At 36.6% G+C, this 21,445-nt stretch overlaps 2 protein-coding genes across 3 annotated transcripts in view; one reads left to right on the forward strand and one right to left on the reverse strand.

Moving 5' to 3' along the window:
• LOC139987918 (cytochrome c oxidase assembly factor 3, mitochondrial-like) overlaps positions 1–21,445 on the forward strand; it is a 159,075-nt gene that overhangs the window by 87,920 nt on the left and 49,710 nt on the right. The window lies entirely within an intron of this gene.
• The window catches only part of Fife (regulating synaptic membrane exocytosis protein fife), a 150,813-nt gene that overhangs the window by 85,617 nt on the left and 43,751 nt on the right, over positions 1–21,445 (reverse strand). Inside the window, exons 2-3 of the mRNA XM_072004736.1 lie at positions 10,793–11,160; positions 2,973–3,081 (exon numbers count right to left, since the gene is read on the reverse strand). Of these exons, the coding sequence (XP_071860837.1) occupies positions 2,973–3,081; positions 10,793–10,831 (148 nt within the window). The 5' untranslated portion in view covers positions 10,832–11,160. The remainder of the gene's footprint in view (positions 1–2,972; positions 3,082–10,792; positions 11,161–21,445) is intronic.

Below are 21,445 nucleotides of genomic sequence, written 5' to 3' on the forward strand. Positions count from 1 at the left end.
ACAATGGGGTTGGACTTTATTTCATTTGGTAAATTCGATGAGAAAGACTGTAAAGAAGAGAGCGAGCATCGCCGAAAAGTAGGTTAGCTGGTTGCGTCGAAGGAGACGAGGAACCTGTACGAAATTGCAAATGTCTGTCGAGCTTCGGGAGCAAATTTTTCAATGGGATTCCTTTCTTCCCCTATACAAATTGAGCCGGGTATCTCGCGGGATCCGATATCGGCCTTTCCTCGATAATTTCTCGTCGAATTAACATTATTGCAACGCCCTCGGCAACTTGTTCCTTGTTATCATCTTTTCGTGCAATACGGTCGTTGGAGATATCGCGAGACGTTCTACCATTTGGTGGAGATAAGTAAAAAGTCTGAGAAGTAATTTCCTCGAAGGTAAAATAACCTTCGAAGGAAGAAGATATCGAGAGCCACTTTATATTTTTCTGGTTTTCAAAAACGAACGAAGAGCTGTTCGGCTGACGTAGCTGCGTTTTCTTTCCAGTCGAATCATCGTGAATAATTTGTTGAAAGACACGAGTAGATAAAAAATTTTGATCGATAGTTGCGCTATTAATATTGAATTTCTAATTAATTTCCGTAGGAGTATATAAATTACCATCGTTGGGAGTTTCACAATGTAGTAAACGTGTCTCTGAAACTATTGACAGAGTTTCGGTAAGATTGACCTTTAACTCATTTCGTTGTTCGTCTTCGTCGAATAGAGTTTCAACCAGACTTTGTAATCTGTTTTATCATCAAAAATACTTGCAACTATTTAACACGATACCGTAGCATGAAGGATTGACACAGCTATAATAACAATCGATAGCATCGTACGCAATCTATCAATAGATATATCCATCGTGTGATAAAGCAAAATTAACATCGCAAACCTCTCTCAAGCGTATAAATATTTCTAAATGTCCCATAATATTCCAAAACGTATGATGTATTCCTACTAAAAGAATATGCAGACTACACCTTCCTACTACCACTGTACATTTTCGAATATAAGGAATACCTGTCGACGAGTTTTAATAATCTTAAACGAGGGTATCCCCCTAAAAAAAAAAAAAAACGCTAAATAGAATAGATTGCGTAGGATAAAACATTCCTTTCATACGTAACGATCACCTCTCTCTCTTTTTAGCTTTGAAAATCAGTCTATCAAAAAAGTACTCGGTTTATTCCATCTTGAAAGCGGCTGCAACTAGCGGTTACAGTAGCCAACCGCGCAAACTGACTGTTACAAAGCGTTGTCGACACATCGCGTTCATCGCGCGGAGGCACGTATCAGCGTTTCCTCCGTTCTAGAGAGCACAAATTCCGAAACTCTCATCGCACGTTGGAACAAAAGAAAGAACGCGGAGCCCGCGACCGCGGAAAACGGGAACAACGGCCATGAGCGGGCGACAGAAACTATGCACATTCGAATTACAAATGCATCTCGCACGTCGGCCAACGCTGAATGAATTGTACTTGTCGGTCGTGTAATTTCGAGCAAATTACTCTGGCTTTGAACGAAACCGAAAAGAAAGGAGAAAAAAGAGAGAAGAAAAGCGAAAAGGGAAAGGGAGAAACAAGTAGAGAAGAGGGAGAAGGGAGAAAAAACTCGCAAGGGACAGAGGAAATCCGTCGTTTCGCGATTGTCCCCGGTCTCTCGCTTTCCCGCTCGGCGCCACGTTCCTTTCTTTTTTCCACTCGTTTAAATGCGACCCGACAGTAATTAAGTAAAAAACGAGCACGCTATTTATGCGGATTTGTTTCGTTTGCGCGCGTTGGCCGCGCGACGCGTCGCAGCGTCTCGCTTCTCGTTGCTTTCGTTTCAACGAGACTCGTCGAAATACAGCTATTACAACGGAGATAACGAACCAGCGAGAAGAAGGCGTTGCAGCGTAATGGCGATAGTTGCAGCCTCGAGCTCGTAAAACCAACCTGTTTTACGCGTATTGTCTTAGAAGAATTTTTAATTTATTCGTTGATCTTTGCTTAACTGTGTTTCGCTGACGAAGGAAAGCTGGAAGTTGATTGCCGATTGTACGCGAATAATTCGCGCAATGCGCGCTATAAAACTTTGATTATCTAAAATCTATTTTCCATATTAAACTTCTGTAATTTTTTAGAATTCTCTTCGCCTAGTTTTCAACTACGTTGAAATCACTCGTAATTGAACGTATCTCGAGGCTTTACCGTGAAGTGCAACTTTTTCAAATGAAAGCTCTAATCGATATTTCGATACACGGTGCTCGGTACGCTGCACGTTACATTAACGAAGAGTAACCGATTTTTTCGATAGTACACGGTTATACGAGGAAAAAGATATTCGTGCGTGATTGAACAGATCGGAAAATAATTTACAAATTTCGTGTCGGATAATTGGATTAGAAGAACTGGCGTTTCAAATGAACCATTGAAAGATGTAATATCGTTGTTACGTTCGAAACACGCAACGACCATAAAGCCGGAAAACTCGCCATTATTTTCCATAAGACCGAAAACCTTGCCACTAGGAAATATGCGGCCTTGAGGTTCATGAAACACCGTTGCACCTAATATAACGTTACCCTCGTAATATCTCCCTGCACCTATTACACGTTACCTTCTTAATGATTCTTCGTCGTCCACTTCTGACAGCTTATCAATATCATTTACTCTCACGTTAGGCCGACTTTGTATAAATATTTATTATCTTCGTGCAACAGACAGTACAATTTTTATACGATGGACTGTTTCCTACCACGCCTTTCAAATATTCGCCGTACGTATCATCCAGTCGGAATGTTCTATATTAACGTGTAATAACGTATAATCTCCATTTGCGTGGGATGAAGATTTTATTCGAGAAAACAGCGTTTCGTACGCACCAACGTAATATTATCATGTTCTTAGGGGAGGAAAAATAAGAAAGGGAAGTGTCGCGTTTTCTTCACAAAGACACGAAATTAGTCGTCTGGTTAAGAATAGCAGCGTGAAACTTACCGTCGCGTATCACGCCGCTTCCCAGCTGCCTCCATTTGCTGAAGGTAGTGCCGCCTTCATCCGGCGTAACCGATCCGGTTGTTCCGGAATCTGGTTGCGTCGTCACCATCTACAACAGAAAATAGTATTCACCGTAAGGACAGCCTTTAAAGCGAAGCTTGGTCGCCGCGAGTTGGACGACTCTCGCTGGATTATTATAGCCGGAGTTACGTGATAAAAGTAATCGAAGCTCTACCACTCGTAACAGGGATAACTGCGAGGAACATGATCGATTTCTAAGAACTTAGGATGCTTTCTCTTCGTCGCGTGTCGCTATCTTCGTTACAAATATCGCTGGTTTGGTGGATTTACGAGCGCGATGAGCGGTTCTGTACGTGATATGATTTTTCAATTCCAACGGTATGGCGATACGGATACTTACGAAGTCTGTCTGTGAATAGGGGATAATTTTACACACCCATTCATAAGCATTAGGATATCTACGGTTCTCGTGCAGACCGTGATAATTAACCTGGATTTTCGGAGAAATGGAAGAGGTTATTTTCGTGTAAGATTACGAATCAAATCAAAAGCAGATAATTCAGTAGTATAAATTTGGAAAATCTATTTACAGGAATTACAAGAAAATAGTAAATTATTAATCATATGCTGGCTGCACAGTGCTGTCGTGTTGAATCAAAAGGACGTATCTGCAACGTTCGCTTGAATCAATCCGATTCTGCCAGGTAGCGTAAAGTTAGTTTACACATATGTGTATTAAATAACAAAGCCGTATGTGCGTTGAAACCAGAAATATAGCGGCTTGTATTTCGGGCTTACGTGAAATGGATGCCTGGTTGTTAAATGGTAAAATACTGATTTTTCTCACAAGCGTCGTTCGAACGGATACGTCTATTTGAATTAACACGGCAGGATGTTTCGATGGAGAAAATTTGTAGTGAAGCACAGTGGCCATAAATAGTATTCGCACACGATAGAATATTTATCACAGTATTCGCATATTAATCCTAGAAAAGTTAAGAGAAGGTGAAAAACTGTCCACAAAATTCGAAACGTTAATGAACTTTCGAAAATTTCAAGCGTCTTAGGATCAATTAATTAGTTCTAATTGTAAGTGTGTTCAATTTCGCGTCGTTTGACAGTACGTACTTTCGTACTAGACGTTTAATGCAAAAGTGATGTAAGTGAAGAAAGTTGATTACCGGATAATGAAGGGGCAAAGTAAAAATTTTGTAAAGCTTCAAGGCTGGCGATCCTCGCTTATTCTGCTATCCGCCGAGAAACTAACGAAGATATATTCCCGCGACTTCTGCGCAAAACAGAATGAAGGTTGTGCCAGCAAATAGGCAAAAAATTGACTTACACCACTTTTGCATTAAACGGCTCACATATACATACAGTATATTCGCACATATCCTTATTTTCCACGAACCCGTCTTTTCATCAAGTTCTACGTTTCATTCCCGTTGTTTCAAACTTTGTACGCTATTTTTGTACACACCATATGTGTTCCTATCTCATATTACTGAAAGAATCAAACAACTCCAATCCGCCTCTGTATAAAGAAAAATACGTATCCAAAATAGGAACTGTAGATCGGCGAGAATATACATCGATCGATCAGTTACAAATCAGCCCACGATTTCTTTTTATTCGTTGTTTATTAACGAAACCCAGTCTCGATTGGATAGCTCTTTCGCTCGATCGAAAATATCACACGCGAACGTACAAATAAAACGGCGACAGGCTGTTAGACGACTTCCTTCCCATCATGGATATATCCCGAAGCGGCGAAAGCGTAGCCAGTTGAAAAGTCAAACACTCTGGCGACCTATATTTACAGTAACTTTTCCTCTGCCATTATCACGGCAAATAGAAAACGCTTATAAAGTATAGTCTAACACCATTGTCAAACGAAGGTTTGAACGGGAGGTCAATATTTTTGTCGACCTAACGATTATCTCGGGTTCGTGGACGTTCGTTCCTTTTTTAAAGTCGAACGATCCACGCGGAGATTGACTTCTTGACCCTCGATAACTCGATGGTATTCGCTGCATCGCGGTTGAATAAAATTTAACATCGCACAGACCGAGAGCCAATCTAATAATCGGAATGTAAATCGTCGCTTCTTTGGCATGTTATCAGCCATTTTCTTCCGCTCTTCGTTTCCATATCTCTCTGCCTGATCTTCGATTCTCTATCCCAAATATTCAGGTAGCATGTATGGTACGCTACGTCTCGTATACAGCGCCAGCCATAAAGCGAACTGCGTCAGACGGAAAATACTTCCACTTGACTACGTGTTATCCATCGTGTGTTTTTCATTTGTTTGTAAATATAAATACGTGTACCCATTGTTCACAAGAATTTTTTAATAATTTTCGGTCATGTTTCTTTAATCGGAGAAACGAATTCTCTCATTTAAAGGGGCTACCTCGTTTAAGAGATTGAAGGGAGCTGTCTCTTTCTGAAGATTAGTAACGATATTCCGTTAGCAAGGTAAAAGAACGTAACAAACGATAAACAAGAGTGAAACAATCGATAGATGACACGAAATACGAAAAACAACTGCAGAAATACTGATTTAAAGAAGAATTGTAATTTGTCGCTAGAGAAAGATTGGGAAGACAGATTCGAAAGCAGGCAAAAAGAAAACGTTTGACACATACGCGTGTAATAGTATACGATGAATATTCTATATTTCTTTACTTTAAGAAAAACTCTACACCTTTTTTTGTTTTGTATATCCGTGACCTGAAGACTGCCGCTACGAAGAGAATAGAATTTAGTGAAACAAAAGAAAATTCCATATTATTGTGCCTTTGAATATAAATTTTGTTTTGCATTACAAGGTCTAGAAACAAAAGAGCTATAAGTAGATTTCTATTGCTGTTTCTTGTAGCCTTCAACTAGAGCTACAAGGTTAATTAATTTTTTGGTAATGTCCTTTGATATAAATATATGAACACGCTCCTTATCACCTTTATTCCTATTGTATTGTAACACTATAAGAGTGAGGATCTGGATCAGCATATGCTATACTTATACCTATACTTATTTCAATATATTTTCCTATTACAAATTCATCCACTCGTTCCTCTATCAGTCAACCTCAACATAACCGTTGCATCACAATTCGACTATCCGTCTTTCTTTTTCTTTCTTTTCTTTATTCTACGAGTAATTAATTTTTATAATCGAGACCCTGTTGTACTATTACGAAAGCCTGTAACACGTGTTCCATGATCTTGAACAACGTGATTACAATGGATCGTACTGTACGCTGGTCTCCGATACATGCATACAAATGCACAGAGGCGGAACGCCAGCGTGTTCTGTCCTTCGCCCTTCGATCCACGAACAGAATAGAACGCAGGCTCGGCTTTTGGGAGGATTCCAAAGAGGCCAAGAGGAACGCGCGCTATCGTAATCCGAGTGAGCGATGGAATCCCGGAATGCAAATTCAACGGGGAATATTAAACGGCCGATATTCTACAGTGGCCTTCTGGTAATGCACAGCCGACGCTCGGCTCGGCCATATGGCGTGCCACGAGCTTTTGTTAGGCGGCCGGAAAACGAAAATGCGGTCAAACCGTGACCGAATCGAAACGTGTATACATACTGCGTGCATATGTCGAATAACGCGGGTTCGCGCGCTTCTCTACGCTACCGAAGTAGTACGAGTCGCTAAATGGTGCAGCCTTTCGCGCTGACGATTTCAATCGACGAAATTTTTATGCATCCCATTGTAACGCTTGCACTTCTTTGTCCTTTTTCGAGATTGCATGGCCGTACAAAAGCACGTGTATGAATTGTTAACGAGAAAATTGTAGGATGAATGGACGTCACTGGAGATCGAAAATCGGACTACCTTTGAACGATTTGGCGGTACGAAGTGGATATAGGCGGACTTCTCTAAGAGTAACAGACGTCGAAATGAATGTTGCGCTTTCGGTCTTGTCGCCAGTTTTAAAATTAGTTTATGCAAAGATTAAGATTTATGTGCTTTTATAATCGAAACGGCAAGAGTATTTAAATTCACGGCTGATAATACAGAACGAAAGTAAAGAATAAAATCTTGTATTTACAGAGACTAAATTCTTTTTTACAAGGAGATAGATATGTCTCACGATAAATGTAAATTGCAATCTTAAATTAATACATCAACGTGCAAATGATAAATCTTATAAAGTGAGAAATTCTCAGGTTTTACTATCACTTTTATTACTTTTTATCAGAATTAATCGCAAATTAAATATTTTCCCCCGCCGCTTCACAGTCACGTGCAAATATTTCCTTGGTTCCATACATTTTCCGGTTTCTATAATTAAAAGAAACAAGAAGATAAGGCAAGCTTCTCGAAAATTGATTAAATTTCCATCGTATTTATTACAAAAAGAAACATTGAGAAAATGTATTCGTATATTAAGCCGATAAGTATATCTTTTGACATTCGCACAAGAACAGGTAAAATAGCCGGGAAAGCAAATTGTGCGTGAAACGTAATTCATTAGCGTTGGATCCGTGACAAATTCAACGCAACCCTCGTGAATCTTTCGCGAAACAAGCCGTTGCTTCGTGAAACTCAATCTGGAAATCCACGGTTTTGATTAAACAAACCCGGATATCAGTTACTAACACAAAGCACCGCTTTTGTTGAGATTGCTCCCATTCGTTCGGCCAAAATTCCTTTATTCAATTTATTTGTTGCTCTCTCCCGGTACAACCAGACGAATCTAACAAGTGGAAACTATCAGAGAACCACTTATTCCGAAATTAAACGGCTTTATCTCCTTCCAAATACTTTAAACATAGCGTAACAACGTTACGATGAAACACGATTTACATTTTCATTTCGCAAATAGAGAATCAGCTTACAAACGATAAAGATTAAACAGTAGATTCTTCTCTTTCCTTCTGTAAGCTATTTTGAACGATGTTTCATACAGTGGTGGCTAACATTTTCTGCGTTCTCTTGGATAGATAACAACAAACTGTGGTCCATTAGTAGAATTAAAGATCTTTGGCTGCACGAAAGTAAAGTCTGTAGGAGGAATTAGGGTCAAAAAGTGGGAGACGTGCAGGGATTTGTAAGATATCTCCAATTGTCCATAAATCTATTGTAATAAGAGATTTCTACGGTTGCGACCAATTAGGTCAATCAGAGACAGCAATGGAGAATGCTTTAATCGAAGATTCTACGTAGAATCATAGAATGATGGAAATCGACGTACTGCGTTGTTATTGCCGTTCTGTTTGGTCACGTACATTTGAGAATTCACTTTTGCTCGGCTCAGTAGTACACACAACATACAGATATTATCTTGAGACAATTAACGAATAATTAATGTTATTATCTTGTATTATTTTTTCGGGTGCGTATCGTCCAAGTATTAATTCGTTTCAGATATAAATGAAAGAAATACAATAGAAATTCGTTTAATTAAAATGTTCATCGTGTTTTATATGAATTGTTCGAAACTGGAAAATCGATTCGAAAACATATAGGAAATTATTTTACTCGATAAATCAGTACACAAACAATCGACATGAACAAAGAATAATGAAGGTGTATTGTCTGCTTTCAGCAGCCGACTTTTCAATTTTATAATAGATAAAAAAGATAGTTAAACAATTACCGGTTACATTTATACATAATACATTTATATATAAACAGACGACAGGCCGAAGTTCTACGTTATTAAATATACAATATTTATTTCATTCCTGATATTTTATTCATTCTCCAGACGCGAGATGTTTCAATTTATTCATCTAATCTGCTATTGACTTTATAAAGCTATTATTGCAGCACAATAACGTAGTATAAAATAGAATATCAGCATCGTATTTTTCCACCAGCCGTATATTCAGCATTATTAAAGCCATTTTTATACATGGTAATATGAGAAGATAATTGAAGAATTTAGAAGAGTTTATAACAGTCATAAAAATGGATTAAATTTCTAATTAAGACTCTGACTAAAGTTCAAACTAATAAATTTTGCGAAAATTAGTGCTCTCACAGGAATATACAATGATACGTTTTTATTCGCCAAACTACCATGCCAGGAGTAATAAAATTTAATTCCTACTTTTAATTCCAACATTTGCAATTAATTTCTGTGAAAAGTTACGCTGTTCTAAAACACACAACATAAATATACGCACAGAGACAACTTTATTATGCAAATAGTCAGAACTTTTTGATACGAACGAACGATATTATAAAGCAAACGATACCCTGTATTGTTCGGAAGATTTCCAGAGGAACATTCGTTACTCGATATTGTCTGCATTATCTCCCTTCTGTAAATCGAATGTCAACTTTTCGTCGTATCATTCACCAACAGGTATAAAGATCCAACGCGGAACATTTTTCATCGCAAAGAGTTTTCCTCCCGGACCTTTTTTCCCCAAGTACCCAATCCAACCGTCTACCCAGCGAAACGAATCTCTGAGTTATTTATGCAGTAGCCTCTTCTCCTTTCCTCGCCTTTTGTCGGCAGAGACAAAATCAAATAGAAATTTTCACCGTCTCAGTGCCATTGTAGCAACGTCGCGAAAGTACAAAGGATTAATCATTTTTAGAAGTTTACATTGACAATGAGAAGACATATGTGGACTTCATTCGCATCCCTTCATCAATACGAGTTTATCGTTGTAGCTCGAGGACGTTCGATTCGTTCCACGTAAATTCCACCCTGTCCAACATATCAATTGTCAAAAACTTTCCAAATTTTTCAAACATTTGAATTTATTATCTCCCTTGACGAAAGACTCCTCGTTCAGCTTAGTAGCGTGTTGTATCATACTTTTTACGCATCTCCAAATGTTCCGGTTGATATTTCTTACGATTTTCCCAAACAGGTTAATATTCTTTATTAGAAATCCGGTAGCATCGATGGATTTTATTATATTTCTAGCAGGTAAATACCTAAGAAATTCAAATTACGAGGAGTATCGTCTCAGCTTGTTCATAGAGTAGCAAAATCTGATGCGACGTGTAACAAATTTGATGTTAAGGACGAACGTCCCCAAAGGCCGTGCTGGCCCTAGGAAATATAATCCAGCCGTCTCGATCTTGACACGATCTTGAAACAATGCCATTTAGTCCGTACTCGAGGCGTACAGCCAGTATTATAGAGGAATATAATTCATTGTCAGTCGGTCCTAACTCACGTCAGATTGCGGTGATGCAAAGAAATAAGGCCATGTTGAAGCTCGGTCGTGTATGTAGACGCTGTAAATCTGGCGGGGTCGGCTTCTAAAAAACGGGAATGCTATGGATGAAATGCTAACTGTTTGCTTGAGAATGTGTGTCTGTCCGTTGTACGTTGCCTCTGGATCACCTCCAAAGATTTTCGTAAATTGCCATCATCAATATATTTTATTCGCTTGACAAAACGGGCGCAATAAAACTGTCTCTTTTTATTGCCGTTGCTACGAAGACAACGGTTTTTTATCCTATGCTTTTTATCAAATTTATTTATCAGCTTCTTGTGTCTCCTCGGTTTAATTTCATTCGGAAGAAAAATTGTTGGAGCGAAGAAAGTGTCGAACGGTTCCTAAGAGCTCATAGATTTCAAATAGCACGCCATATCATGCAAATGACAAAAATATATGAAATAGTTAAAATAGTGTAACGCTCTGACAATACTCGTGACATTTAATATCGCATTTAATATGCGAAACAAATTTTTTCTTCAGATTCCGCTTCTTTAATTATATTCGTACAGATGTGAGTTTGTATAAGAATTATCGTATAGAAATGATAATACCAAATGGTATTAATTAAGATGGAGAATATAAATGATTACCTTTTTGACGAAGGATACCACGTGCGCAGGTATCATCATGAATATAGTGGCGTAGCCTGTCTTCGGTAGGCAGAAACGGAAGAAATACTCTTTCTTTTAGCTCCCTGTTGCGCCTTCTTTGGCGTTCTGGTTTCCGGCTCGGGTTACCGGCATAAAGTTGTTCTCGTGCTAGATATCCGCTATGTTCTTCGCCCTCGTTTCACAATAAGTTGTCAATGTACCAAAAACAAGATTGCTCCAACCAAAATCGATAGAATGTCGAGCCACTTGGCTCACCCTTTAGCCAAAAAGGCATTCCCATGAACTTTGACTTGTTTTACACCGGGTATCATGGAAAATCTCCCTCGGGAAATAGAACGGCAAATGATCTGAAATAAATACAATATTTTATGTTAAACACAGTACCACACATGTAGTCAGGCTTATTTCTATCGTAGTAACTAAGATCATATTAATAGAGAAATTTAATAACAGAATCGATCGACTGAAATCGACCGATTAATAAATTGATCGTATTAAAAGCTGTTAGTGTCCGTTCATTAAACTTCTCCATGCAAAGAGACACAAATGTTTCTCTGTCTTTAATCTGGCCTTAACATATGCTTCAAATAACAGCGGATTAATCTGCGATGATACTTCTAGCATTTGAGAAGACATTATGATACTTATACTGGTAACTAGAATCCTATCTTTAGACAGTGAAGGTTGAAATTGTTTGAAATACGTGTAACATTCGAGAAATAATAGAATTAATATGGTATTATTTAATTTAATATTGTTTCATTACTATATTAGATACTTTAATGAAAACCTCACGATTAAATATATTAATAGCGCTATATTTTATGTTACTTTACACTATTTTATTTGTAACATTCTTTAAAAACCCATTTTACGTATAGCGAATATTTTTATTGATGTCTATGTCGGAAATAATTTGGATACTGCTGGAATATTTAGAATTAATGATTTTATTACTATTTTGTGATGACTAGAATTAATATCGTAGATAGTGAAATTTGTAAATATCGTTTTAAATCCAAGATACCTTTATAATCTACGAAAAAATATTATCCTCTTCCGAGTCTAATGAACATAGTAAATCCGTTACTGAAATCAATGTAGCAATTACATAGCTCGTAATATCCTTAATCTTGTTAGAGCAAATATGCTTGGCTAAGTATATCTATATTTGTGCAATAATTTGTTACATTTCAATTATCGTATGTAAACAGAAAAACATCTATATTCACATAATTATCGTTGTATTAATCGTTACGACTTACTGTAGTGATCGTAATAGCAATGAAATATAAGTACATCGGATAAAATGTTAACTTTAATCGAAATAACGTCATTGTTTTTATCGCGTGATTAAATAAATAACAACGTCGTCAGTATGTTTATCAATATAATAATATCACAAAATTTAAAATGTTGCTACTTAGAGAAAGTCATGTGCAGAACTAACACAAAGTCACTTTACCCTCCACCATCAAGTAAACATACGAAACTATTTCACTTTAGGTTCAAACATTAATTAAGTCTATGATAAGCACTCTCTATCCGCGTCGAAAGTGACTGTTTAATAATTTACGTTGATACTGTACTGTCATCCGAGATACTTCATTCGTGCATAGTGGCATAATCACCGATGTATCCTGAAACGACAATATTTTAACTCACTTAAGTGCTTTTAATACGCGGAATACAGTTTCTAAAATATTACAGTAGTTTCCGGTATACCTGCTGTTATAAAAAGGAGTCCACTTAAATCAACATTTTACAGAGAATTATTCTAAAAAAAAAAAAAAAAATCAGGTCTACTTAGAATTTCGACATTTTTTCCTACCCAGTTAATTATTATTAAAGTGTACGAACGCGTTATTTTTTAATTGGTAGAGCTACCTCTGTACCAGAAATCTAAATTAATTATTTAAATTGCTACACAAGTTAATTCCGAGTTCAGTAAAATAAAGTTTATTTCTTAGTTATAAAATTATACCTCAGATTTTATGACGAAACGTTACGTCCATCCACTCGCGTTACGTAACAATACCTAATTGCTTTCGGTCGCAGTTAAATAGCTTAGAATTAGGATTACCTAATTGTAATTATACAATCGATCGTCTATAAATTCAGCTGTGTTCTCGAGCTTCGAATGCAACGAACAAAATTCATAAAACACAGGATAATCGCAATCTGTGTATTCTCTCAGTAGGTACGTGACACAGAACGATTTCGTGTAAAGTGAAATTCGTATTTATTTTTTACTATCGATATCAGAGCAGTGAGATGTCAGACACGCATAATCACTGTACGAACCATTGAATGTTTAAAACAAAGATATATAACATACATCGCATTCGCTTGATGCAAATCTGTATCTTTTAACGACAATGAGAAAAACGAAAAGTACGATTATCTCTACAAAGTAACCAAATATAAGCGACTTGATGCCGAAACATCGAAAAGAAGGAAAGAGTAGTACTATGTCTGAAATTGGTATAAGTCTGCAAGAGCACAGAGAACGAATTTGATGTACGTTTAAACGAGTTGAAGATATTGGAAATCGGAGCAAAGAATGGAAGATCGAAATTCAGTAGCTTTCGTAGCTTTCTTTGCGATAAACGGATGTTAAGCTGGCTTTGGAATACGTTTATTGGTACTTTCGCTATTGTCAGTCCAACCATTTCGACATTTCTGGTATTACAGTAATTTAAATACCACTGGTGATTTGTAATTTATAATATATATGTCGGGTTATCGTTAAGACTTGGATTAGGGGCGTGTAATGAATCTTCACCGGAATTGTTCATCGTTGTCACACAATCGAGGTAGCGTTTATTAACACAAGTGTGGATGTTACAAGACTGGCAAGTGGCCGCGGTAATTAGACACTAATGACAAGGACCTTAAGTTCGATAACGAATCCGCGGTCAACGGGATAACAGATGTACTTTGCTCCAAAGTTTAAGTCGGACTCGACTTACTTCTCGCGACACAAGGATTAACTCTGACTAACTCTTTATTGAAACGTGGATTATTCACCGGTCGTACAGACACTAGATAACTGACTAACGAGACTGCAAGAAAGGGAATGACTTTCCGTCACGATGACGCTACGGAGGAAAACTATGATGGGGTGTGCCTAAGAGCACGAGATCATCGGATTCGTCGAGGAAAGCCTCCGCTCGGAAGGTGAGGGAAATGGACGTTGCTGTTAATTGGTTAATTTCTATGTTGGTAGTTAGAAAAGGATGCTAGCCGCCCTTGAGAGAGAGTTCCTAGCGGGAAGTGTCGCACGTGAGGAAAGCAGATCTCCCTTATCTTCCCGCAATAAGTGACAGATTTACGGGCTGATAGAATAAAAACTGTTTGTCAATTTGAAGGACCTTAGTTAACTAAATCCTAAGATTGATAGCGGGTCATCAGGCTAGCTGAACATATACCGTGAATGATGCATCGATATCTGGCGATCATCTTGCCCGAAGAATAGGATCTGTGTGTGGCGAGCCACGGGGCCGTTGGAACGTTTACTGTTAAGTGTCGGTACGGCTAATTTTTTAAAGGAGAGCTATGCAATTCTATACCTCTGTTAGGTGAAACGTTCATTCCGTGACCGCGGCTACGTTCGGCGACTAGTTGTCGCCTCGAGCCAAAGCTCATTATCTCAAGTCTCGAACAATTGTATTTGGGTTATTTTGTAAAGGCTACAGTATTGGGGGTTTTCCAAGTAATTCCAACGGGAGGACCCGGTGTCCTTTCATCTCCGACATATATTTAATGTATATATAACTCATTATGTGCGTGTAAAATTATTATCATTATTTAATTTAACCATTATTGTATATATAACCATTTATTGATATGCGGTTAATTTATAATTACGATATTATGAAACCATAGTTATAAATTGTACAGCAGATATTTCTAATTTTTTTTTTTTTTAACTTTGAAGACAATTAATTGCTTCAATCATCTCGAGAGCCTTAAACTTAATAGATCTATAACGTTATAAACATCTAAAAATATATTGTATTTTTATCGTTTGCATCCTTTGTATCGTTTGCGAGGCAAGGATGACGAATAGGTACTTTATAAAAGTAGAACCGGAAAGGATCACTTTGTACGGAAGGAAAGCTTTCGATATCTTCAAGTTATATTTCTATTCAGCAGGAATCGCGCTACGTGTTTAGCGAAGATTGCAGAGTTATCGTGTGTTGTAAATTGTAGGAATCTGAGTGAAGAATCAATGTGGAACTGCAACGATTCAATTACACTTTGAGGAATGACCATTCAGGTATATTTAATCAATTCCGTAAAGTATCAGATTACATTGCGATGAAATGAGAGGATCGTGTTTTACGAGTACATAAAAGTGCTCTAAAGAGCGGAAAAATAAAACAATTTCTATCAACAACCGTAGCAATCACGTTTTTAGAACGCTAAATCGTAAAATGTTTTTACCACTAAATTTCTTGCGTGTTTAAATGGAATAACATTTCTAAAGTATAATAATATAGCGATAGATAAATTATTGATAATAACAATAAACATAATAATGAAATTAAGAAATATTAAATAATAAAGAATTAAGTGAACGTCGAAGAAAATTATCTATAATTTTATACAATAATCATTTTTATACAAATTTATTTCTATGCATGATCGATACGTTTCTTGTTTCTCCATAATTTATACAAAAGTATTACGATACTCGTATTATAATGAAAATTCTTAAAACATCTCCAAGTGTAAATCGTCGATTTTGTGAATAGTAATACTGACATATACATTAAATTATACATCATTATATATCTTGCCTAATGAAATCCTTTTGTGTTTCCGTGTCACAGCTATAGGTTGTTCGATTTGCGTGCAACGTTTTGTATATGATTATACGTATATATTAAATATGAATATTTAATAATAATTTGAACAGTCAAAAACAATTTGTCATTTGCGTGACATAATTGCACGTGGTCGTAATTCAATGGCTAGAAGCTGCACGTTTTCCTCCATCAACATCATTGTTCACCCTTATTGATCTCAATAATTAATTTTGAGCGGCGTTCAGCTTCTTCCTCCAGAACATGGAGAAAACGAATTCCACGGAGCACGCAGCGTAAGTGAGGAATTGCTAAGGAGTTGGAGCTCCTTCGTTGGGATCATTACGAGATAAACTAATATGTGCCGGACCATTATGAGCGTCATGCTTGAAATTCCACACCGCCTCCGTTTCCACCTTTATCCGGCTTCTTTCTCCCTTAGGAAGACGTCGAATCCTATCTACGCCTTTTATCCTCCTCCCTCCGCTTCCTTCGCCCCATAAAACATTTAGCGCAGAATTTTACGCAATCTTGTTTGCACCTTCGGTTAATTTGAAGGCCGGAGTACGAGTTTCGTTAATCTTGGACTTGTAACGAGAACAAAAACAACAAAAATAACAATATTGTAGATGGGCAACGATACTTAATTAAAAATGAAAATGGTATTAACGCAATGAACGTTGTATTTTAGTTCGTTATGATTTTACTTCGTTAATTTCGTTCGTTCCGCTTATATTCTCGCGATTAATTGCTATCTATTCGTTCCTGTGTTAATACTTAAATTTAATAGCTTCTGCGCCACGTTTAAAGCTCCGACATCGTTATTTTCAGAGCGCGATGTTTCCTTGTATTTGTTATTTCAAAAATATACAAACAGCCTTAAATTCATTAAAACTATATCAAACTTTTCTCCGCTATTCTTCTCTTTCCATTGAAAATCAACGTACGGTACGAGTATTCGTGAAAGCCGGTTTTTTTTAATCACGACCAAACGATCAGAATTTCTCGAGCTCGAGCATCTCCCTAAATTTTTACGCAAATTTCGCAGCATCCAAGTTTTATTTCGCCCTGATATCGATTCGTAGCCGCGCCGTCTAAGGTGCCTCGTCTGCCATCGAAATTTTTATCGATACTCCGGAAAGTTTCGTCGACGAGAGAGCAACCACGTCGAGAAGAAAATTCCACCAACCCTCGTCTCGTCTCGCTTGCGGACCGAGCTATGTCCGCCGATGAATCCGTCGAATATTCTGACGAATGCTTTGAATGTATGGGTTTACATTGGGCTGGAGGCTGAATAAATTACCAAGAGTATATCAGACAGGCAGTGCAGATGTTACAAAAGACGAGGTCGTTGGAAACTACGAAAATCCGAATAGAGGCTCGCTTCTATACCCTCTCAGGCATAAAATCAACTCGGTCAGAGTATTCAGTATGTCGATTACGTTCCCGAAACGACACTCGAGCGCGACAGTGTGGTCGATCCTCTCTAATATCTTCAGCTTTAATATTTTTGTTCTGGCTCGAACGAAGGGTTTCGAACATTATGTTTACGGTTACGGTTTTCGCTGTTTCAGCTGATGCGTTTGAACGGTCAGATCTCTCGTTTTTAAGCCACGGAATGTTTTGTCGTTGAAAGTAATTTAGTTAAAAATCTTCTTAGTTAAATTAAGTTGGAAATGTGGCAAAATAAACGTGCATGTACATCGTAATAATTTATAGTATTTCGTTAAATTCATTGGACACTATTGTCTTTTCCTTCTAAATAATCCTTAATAATCTGTTAATTAATGACGCAGATTTGATCAAGTTAGTTTAAGGTAATAGTCTCAGAATACAGTTTTTTGACGACAGATGCTTTAAACTGATAACAATTTTAGTAATAACTGTCAAAGGACGAACATTATTTGCGTACATCGAAAGTGACTAACAATTTACTGCCATCGCGACTACTTCATTCAGGAGACAGAATAGTGCCATAACCGTCAATGTATCCTCAAGAGGCAATATTTTATCCTAGTTAAATGCTTTTAGCACGACATATAATTTCTTGATTATTGAGGAAGCATCTAGCAAATTTACTTGATTTATTATTACCGAAGAAAATTTTCTTTTTCAAATCACGATACTATATTGTTTGTACAATATTCTCGCAAATTTCGAACTTTCTTAGTAATTATAAAAAAGAAAGAAGAGTCATATCTTTAAAAAAATATTTTCCACGAACTTTAACAATTTACAATCCGAATATTCTTATGCGATATTTTGTTACAGTCGTCCAACAACTCCAGTGCATTTTACATAGCGAAACTTTGTAAAACCAAATATTTTGTTGGGAAAAGATAAGAATTTAAAAAATAATTATACATTTTTACCGAGTTATTTTCAGACTGATGACCAATCTCGTATATTTTCATATGTATTTTTACACTGTCTCTCCGAAGAATCTATCTGCCGTGTAAATGTAAAATCTAGAACCAGACATACGAAACAACTTCCTTTTTTTATCACTATTTTTTTCCATGCAAAAAGATACAAGACAAAATTTGGTACTGGTGTTGCACTGGTATTGATCTAATACAAACAGTTAATTTTTATACTGACACAATTCTTCCATCGAATGTACAAACTGTTATATACAGCTTCGCGTTTTTTTTTATCAGAAAAAAAGAAAAGAATACAAAACAAGGTATTTTCACAAACAGGTAAATTTTGATATCGACATAACTATTGCATCCAACAATACAAGTTGTGGTTCGTTTAATCGGAACAATGGACGTATCTCTTTAAACCATAAAAAATCGGTCTCTCGATCTCGATAAAAAGAAAAAGTTTCCTTCCTCTACGCTTTTGTGACACGGGCTTTCCCGCCCCTTGGATCAATGTCTTTCTATCGCGGAGGTGAATCTACTTATCTCGGGGTTATCACGGTATAGTAGTAGAACCTTATAACCAAGTCTCCGACACAGAAAATCATCAAAGATCGTGTTATTAATGGCGAAGCGCCATAAAATGAAGTTGCATGGAGGAACAACGGCGTTCAATATCGATAATGTAATAACATAAATGGAATTCGAACCGTAGCTAAACGAATCCGATCGCGATATTTTAATCAATTTCTTTTCAAATGGAAATCCGAACCCTTTTGTTCGAATGGAAAAAACCTGCTAACTTTTACGATAATCGTACGACCTACACGGATATTTAAAACGAGATATGAAATTGGTTCATCAGATATATTTAATAACAGTGTCGTATAATAGAAAATTTCTCAATGATCTTTCGATAAAACGAATTTTCAAAAATATTTCAAATAGTATTGTCCGCGTACTATTGCGTCGTACAATATGCCGATAATATTTCTGTTTAAATGGAATTAATGTTTCCTATTTATGTAGCAATCCGTGAGAATTTCCGTCAATAAATTTTTCGCTTTATTCGCTTTATTTGTTTGAGAAAAGTAGGGGCAACATATGGTTAACGCACTGTTGGCACTCAATGCATTAAACGATTCTAGAGATATTTATTTTATACGAAAAACAGCATATACTCTCTACCTGTATACGTATTTTGTTAATAATTTAATTATGATACTGCGCATTAAATTGTATTCGGTTAAATTTTGAGCTACGCTCTTTGCTTTCCTCTTCAACGATAACACTAACTGTAACAAATAATGTACAAAGATAAATTTAATGAAAATAATCATAAGAAAGGGAAGAACGTGATAGGAACTTATCTGTAGAATTCTGCTAAAACCGATAGGAAAAAAAGAAGAAAAAAGAGGTCAGAGGTCGAGGACACAGGTATAAAGTAACAAGACGGATTTTTTAATCCTTTTAACGTGAAAGAAGAAGGCTTATAACTGTTCTCAATTGATGTTTCTTGAGACCAATCGTGATAAATTGCAGTTGGAAGATCGACGTACCGTGAATCGAGCTCTAGCTTGTACACAGGGATTACATTGCTCACAAAGAGAAGACAAATCTTTTTCATTTTCTTCTTACCAAAGGTTGTTAAAGTATTCTAGCCCGACCATAGTAATCGTGAAAGTAATTCTATCTTGCATCGTACTATTCAAGCTTTGAAATTGTTTTCGTTGATTTAAAAGATAATAATTGTATCAATAAAATTACATTGCGCGCGTTGCAATTTCGAACCAACATATTTGTTAATCCTTCCTTTATGCTCGAATCTCTATAATTCAATATTGTGTGTTTGGATTAATTGAATTTTTTCATATTGAGATTCATCAGATCCTATTTTATTTATTTCTATACAAATTGATCACTGTAACGTTACAAACGCAAATGCTTATTAATTTTCTTCGTTCATAAGCATAATACGAGTACGATGATAAGAAGAATTACAAATCAGGGACTGTCTTATTTGATATGGAAATAACGATCGTATCTCCCTATTGATTCCCAATATCGATAGTTTCACCGTGATCGTTTTCAATTCTCGAAAATCTGTTTCACCGCTTCAGTCTGATTTTGGTGAAGAAGAAAGGGTCACTTTAGATTTTACTGCTCAAGAAGGTATTTTTCAAGAAGAACAAAATCGATTCCAAACACTTGGACGATATCCCTCGCCAGACATTCAACAATGCTTTCCCGTCGTCTTGATGCTTTGAAACTATGTAGTTGGCGGCTACCCAAGTACCGACTATTACTACTTGTTGCGGATGTCCAACGCACTACTACTTACTACACTAAGAATCTCCCTTGTTTTATCGATGTTTTCGCCTTCGTCCATGGGACAAATGGGACGCCCTACGGCTTTCGACATTACCCTGCCTCTAATGTCATCTTTTTTTCCGTCAAGGAAAGTACAAAGCAGGTTCTTCCAATTCAGAAATATCCGATAATCGGCGTGTTTTCTATCAACACCTTCGAACTTCCGCTACCTAAATGCACTAATATCGGGACGATATCGATAACATCCCTCGTTGTATCATATTTCACCTCAATTTTCTTTCTTGGAAGAAATGATCTTCTCTACGATAACGCGTCGATTTATCTGAATGCTAATTTTCGTGGGATACGCTCATAAAGCTTATGAAATAGAATTATGAACAATATAAAACTTATCGTTCTAAGCTAGTTTATAGGAACTATATTATTCAGTGAAAACTATAGAAGTATAAAGTCACGGAGAAGATATATAGAAGATAAAATCTAGCATAATAAAGGTGAGAGATACTATAAATGAAATGTCACGAAAGTCGTGCTTTATTTCCTAGGAAACTCGTTAAAGGCGCAATTCTTTTTGTTTTATTCGACTTCCTTCGCGTTATCGTGATTGTTATAAAATAGATATGCAACATTTAAATCTCATACGATCGTCTTAACCGAGCTAGTGTTAACCATTTGACTACAAACGAGTGTGATCGTGCTCTTAACACATTCGCAGGGAATGACACCATTTTACGGTCATGCTTGCTTAAATAGACGTACGAACGACACATTCTCATTTGTTTCATGGTTTGTTCGTTAATATTTCCACGGCGCATTAACGTTATAAAGATACTTACAATTAGAGGAAGATTTAATCCGAAATTACTGTTTCGTTTATTTTTAGCATTTACATAGCGAGTTTAATGATATTTCAATGTGTAAAATAATGTTGAAAGTGAAGATAAGAAACTGATGATATTTTAAATTATATGTATAGTATATATCAAAAATAATATTGAAGCAATATTCAACGAATTCGCAGATTGTCTAGAGATATACGCGTGTAATTCTGTGATGTAGATATTCTATCAAGATAATACTTAACAATTATCAAGTAGATTTAGAAGCAGAAATTAGAAGTAGAG

Source organism: Bombus fervidus, chromosome 6 (genome assembly GCF_041682495.2).
Source record: "Bombus fervidus isolate BK054 chromosome 6, iyBomFerv1, whole genome shotgun sequence".
In the NCBI taxonomy this organism is placed as follows: domain Eukaryota; kingdom Metazoa; phylum Arthropoda; class Insecta; order Hymenoptera; family Apidae; genus Bombus; species Bombus fervidus.